Raw genomic sequence first — 4208 nt, 5'->3', positions numbered from 1 at the left:
GCTCTCTCGTTGGCACCAGCACGAGCACTACAGGACCATCACCATGCTTCAACGGCGCTTGGGCGTTCACGTGTATCTGTAGACGACTACCCCCAACAGAGACCCGAGCCAGGACGAGACTCACAATAGCCGGTAGCATAAAGGCAACCGTCTTTCCGCTGCCAGTCTGCGCTACACCAACCTGAAGGGCAACAAAGTCGATCGGTCTCGTCAAGTATAGTATGGAGCTGACCATGTCCCTGCCAGAGAGGGCCACCGGCCAGCCGATCTTCTGGATGTTGGTGGGCTCAGTATAGCCTGCTTTCTCGAACTCCTTCATCAGGACCTCAGGGAACTGGCCCTGCTCGAAAGTTCTAATTGGCTTGGGGATAGGAGGCGTTCCTTGGACCTGAACATAGCAGCACTATGAAAACTCCTCAATAGCACCCTCCGAGCTCTCACCGTGATGTCGGCCTCGGCCAGGAAGGCAGCACAGTCCTCATCAGTGAACGCTGCTACATTCGGATGCTCCTTGTAAAAATTCTTAGTGAATGGCGTCAACGCCTCACCCTGAATGACCAGTACAAAGACTACTGTTAGAGAAAGGGACCTACCTGCCAGTTTATAGGCTGTAGGCCACTACCAGCAAATGCCTCGGTGTCACTAACACCATTTCCACGAGAGTAAGCTGAGGAGCAAACAGTCATAGCATCTCGATGGGCTACTCCTACCTCCACCACGTCCCCTGTCACGCCTGTCGAATTCATAAGCATCAGAGGATCTACTCTCAGCACCATCGAATCTACTCGTGCTACGCGAATCTGATCTCGCGTTGCTGAACCAGTCGTCCTGGCCAGCGGTCTCGTTACGGGAAGGGACCTTAGGGGTCTGAGAGACGAGGCTTGGAAGGTTGAGCAGTGGTACCTACCGGTGGTGGTGGAGGAGGAGGACGCTTCATAGTGACCGTGGCAGCAGCAGAGGTGCAGGAACGTAGCTGAGCCCCGAAGGTTGAGGCGATACGACCAAGAACAGCAGGGGCCCATGGGGTACTCAATCGCAGGGTAGATATCATCTTTACTAGGAGGTGTGAGCTGAATAGAAACAAAACCAATGAGGCTAACAAGAAGTACAGTACCAAGAATGCACAAGCCATAACACAACACATGGCCATCTCGATAAGTATACCAGACCCTTCAGTCAGGAGCAGGGCCGTCACACTCAATGACAATATGTTGGCCATTCTCAGGGCACTCCACCGGGATGCCCAGTCTGAACTCGATCAACTCTTGCAATGCCTTCATCCTCTTATACTCAGAGTGCAATAGTATCACCCTCCTTGCTGGCCTTAGACCTGCAATCATCTGACAAGCACCATAGGAGTCTGTATGGTATGTCATTGGTATGTAGTACGGCTTGCATTGTATACTAACTTTACGCCCGTCACCAAAGTTGACCACAGGAGACCACTTAGACCGCTTCTTAGGGGGCTTGCCACCTTCGTTCTTCCTTCGCTTCTCAGCTTGAGAGGCCACCATGATGAGCTCGTTACCAACAGTTCCCTTACGACAGTATCCTGTCAAAACAAACTGCGCATGAGGGTTGCCACTTTCCCTATTGAAAAAGGCCAGACTTGAACCACTCTCCATCATCGCTGCGCCACAAAATACAACACTAATACAATTGGGTGAAAACACGAAGTTCTCGTCGATGAGCTCAACCCGAGCAGCAGTGGTGACAGCCGCCACCGCGCCCATTACACTCGTGTCACCCTCAGCAAGCCCCAAGCTGAGACGTCGATAATACTCATTGCACATGTACGTGACCGGACTAAGGGTATAAAAGTGTAAATCCGGCACTGAAGGCAGGCCAAAGTTATCGGCCAAGCGTTTATTCTTCTGATTGAAATCGTCGGGGAGATGGTATGTCTTGGACATGGCCCCAGCCCGAGTAGACAGAGACTCTAGCAGGTCCTTATTAAGGACTTCCCGCTTGTAGTAAGCCAATAACATCTGGGCCATCTCTGACACTCTGCTAGTTGCGAACACTGGCATGACCGTAATCAACGGTGGCACATCTGCCGAGCCCATGTAGTCACGAAGGCGCTCTCGACCACATACAATGTTGCATAGACGTGCCTCTTTAGAGCGGCTGTTCATGTGAACTGAACTCCCAAAAGTGGCCTCAGAAATGACAACATCAATGGTCTTCCCTGTCAATGGTAACTGCCTCGTCAGCAAGTTGGCTGCAGGCATTGTGAATTCAGCTTGGGTGCTAAAGTCGCCAGTATAGAACAGTGTCAAGCCTTCGTACTCTATCATGAACATGAGAGCCCCCACCACATGCCCTGCAGGGTAAGCTGTCACCACCGCGCCGCAGGTCAGCGTTCGCTGAGACCCCGGCGCCATGACCAGCGCCTTCTCGAAGCAAGATTCGATGTGGCAGGGATAATACGGCGGAGGACTCTGTTCCTTAGCATAGTCCCTCAACAGCATTGGCGCCGTCAACTTGGTCATCAACGACATGACAATCTCGGGCGATCTCCGCTGGCCGCTCATTAGGACCTCAGTGAGGTAGGGAAGAGCCCCAGTGTGATCCAGATGGAAATGGGTAACGAGTACCGCGTCAAGTGGTAACATACCAGTCTTACTGTTGTCAGGCCACAGACGATCCAGCATGGGGACGCGGTGTCGGTGCTTAGCCAAAGACTGGCGAATAACAGACCGTAGCAGTTGCTGTGGGGTGGTTGCCGAGGAGTCCTCTACACTGTCAGAGTCATCATCATCAGCATGCTCTGCCACAACACTATGCTGCTTTTCATCCTCATGATGAGCAGGGTCACCACAAGACACGTTGGCTCCACAGTCGAGAAGGATACGCACCCGAGGCTTGCAAGAGGAGGCCGGTGGGACGAAGGTTACCAGTACGCATGATCGACCCACGCTTCTACCAGCACCTAGGACGTCAACCTCAATGCGCCCACGAGAGCAGGCTGTTGTAGAGGGCTTAGCACTCATGTTGATGGGGGAACATTTTCCTGCAACAAGACTTGCTATATTCTGGCAGGCTAAACTAACGCAACGTGGAGGTGACAAACAAGAGCGATGCTATTGTTACATGAACAATCAACATGAACAATGACACAACCAGCGGAGGTGATCATCAGCCCAGAGCCGCAAAATGCTGCAAACGAGAGACAGCTAATTTCGGCGCGGCCTAAATCCTGTGCGCTCGGCGAGCTGAGTCGGCCAGAAAGCCAGCCGATACTGTGGAGAAGTTGCGGTCAAGCTCGACCTCCGTCGGATCTTAGCATCGTCCATATACCCGCAACTGACTTTCAATATCCTCCTCCACAACCGGTCTACCTTCCTATCTCGACACGATCGCCATCGTCCCCGCTGAGAATGATAGTCATAGCTTTGAAACACGGAGAAACCGATCGAGCTGCACAGTGGGGATAGGCCCCCTTCTTCAACTCAACAACTGGGCTCCCGTAGGAACAACGAACACACTCTTAAGAGAAACAACGCAGTTTGTAAGGAATTTCCCCACATCACTCGATGATAGTAGTCTCCTCAATAACAACATCACCAGGAATGACCTCCTCTTCCTCCTCCACAACAACAACCTACAACAATACGCAAGCATGATAACACTCAAGATGACAGCATCCCTACATCTGGCTGCTCGTAAACGTCATTAGTAACGAGAGTCTCAACGCTTGTCTCGGGCACTTGATGGACCACTCGTATTGTCTGAGGCGAACATTCTGATAGAAAAACAGAAACTCAGCCAAGTTTACTTCTCCAGGCTGTACACCATCATCGGTGATGATGGTCTCTTCCTTGATAACTTCAGTTGGAAGGCCCTCCTCAATGACTGTCGTTTCCTCTACAACATCGGGGATCTCCTCCACTACCTGTAGGAGATTTCCACGAGAAGTCCTATAACTGACAGGAAGTGGTCTACCTCTGTCTCGTAGGGAATATAATAAGACATAACTAATGGATGGTTACAAAAAACTAAGGTGACCAGGACTGACGATGGTCCCAGGGGGCCCGGCGACCACTCGAAACCTTACCAGAATGAAACACAGTACTGCCAACAGACACTGTGGAGGAAGAAATGTTAGCAATGAGAACAAGGCCGAGTACAAACACGCAATCAAGGTCGATAGATATTGTGAGTGTATTGGGACCCAGCAGGACCACTAGGATACGCCTGATACTGCT

General features: G+C 51.5%; 3 protein-coding genes across 3 annotated transcripts in view; all 3 read right to left on the bottom strand.

Moving 5' to 3' along the window:
* The window catches only part of Pmar_PMAR007871 (DEAD box ATP-dependent RNA helicase, putative), a gene marked incomplete at its 3' end in the record, with an annotated part of 2355 nt that extends 1258 nt beyond the window's left edge, over nucleotides 1-1097 (bottom strand). Inside the window, exons 1-7 of the mRNA XM_002787133.1 lie at nucleotides 908-1097; nucleotides 711-867; nucleotides 594-667; nucleotides 442-549; nucleotides 233-388; nucleotides 125-181; nucleotides 1-76 (exon numbers count right to left, since the gene is read on the bottom strand). The exon at nucleotides 1-76 is cut by the window's left edge and continues 4 nt beyond it. Of these exons, the coding sequence (XP_002787179.1) occupies nucleotides 1-76; nucleotides 125-181; nucleotides 233-388; nucleotides 442-549; nucleotides 594-667; nucleotides 711-867; nucleotides 908-1051 (772 nt within the window). The 5' untranslated portion in view covers nucleotides 1052-1097. The remainder of the gene's footprint in view (nucleotides 77-124; nucleotides 182-232; nucleotides 389-441; nucleotides 550-593; nucleotides 668-710; nucleotides 868-907) is intronic.
* Nucleotides 1098-1172: 75 nt separating this feature from the next.
* Nucleotides 1173-3023, bottom strand: Pmar_PMAR007870 (cleavage and polyadenylation specificity factor protein, putative; the record flags this gene model as incomplete). The annotated part of the gene is made up of 1 exon (XM_002787132.1): nucleotides 1173-3023. The coding sequence occupies exon 1, from the start codon at nucleotides 2991-2993 to the stop codon at nucleotides 1173-1175; it is 1821 nt and encodes a 606-aa protein (XP_002787178.1). The 5' UTR covers nucleotides 2994-3023.
* Nucleotides 3024-3529: 506 nt separating this feature from the next.
* Nucleotides 3530-4208, bottom strand: part of Pmar_PMAR007869 (conserved hypothetical protein) — a gene marked incomplete at both ends in the record, with an annotated part of 1654 nt that continues 975 nt past the window's right edge. Inside the window, 3 exons of the mRNA XM_002787131.1 lie at nucleotides 3530-3604; nucleotides 3654-3731; nucleotides 3779-3895. Of these exons, the coding sequence (XP_002787177.1) occupies nucleotides 3530-3604; nucleotides 3654-3731; nucleotides 3779-3895 (270 nt within the window). The remainder of the gene's footprint in view (nucleotides 3605-3653; nucleotides 3732-3778; nucleotides 3896-4208) is intronic.

Source organism: Perkinsus marinus (assembly GCF_000006405.1).
Source record: "Perkinsus marinus ATCC 50983 genomic scaffold scf_1104296930258, whole genome shotgun sequence".
NCBI classification, from domain to species: domain Eukaryota; phylum Perkinsozoa; order Perkinsida; family Perkinsidae; genus Perkinsus; species Perkinsus marinus.
The sequence above is the reverse complement of the archived record's forward strand: the minus strand, read 5'-3'. Positions and strand labels throughout refer to the sequence as shown.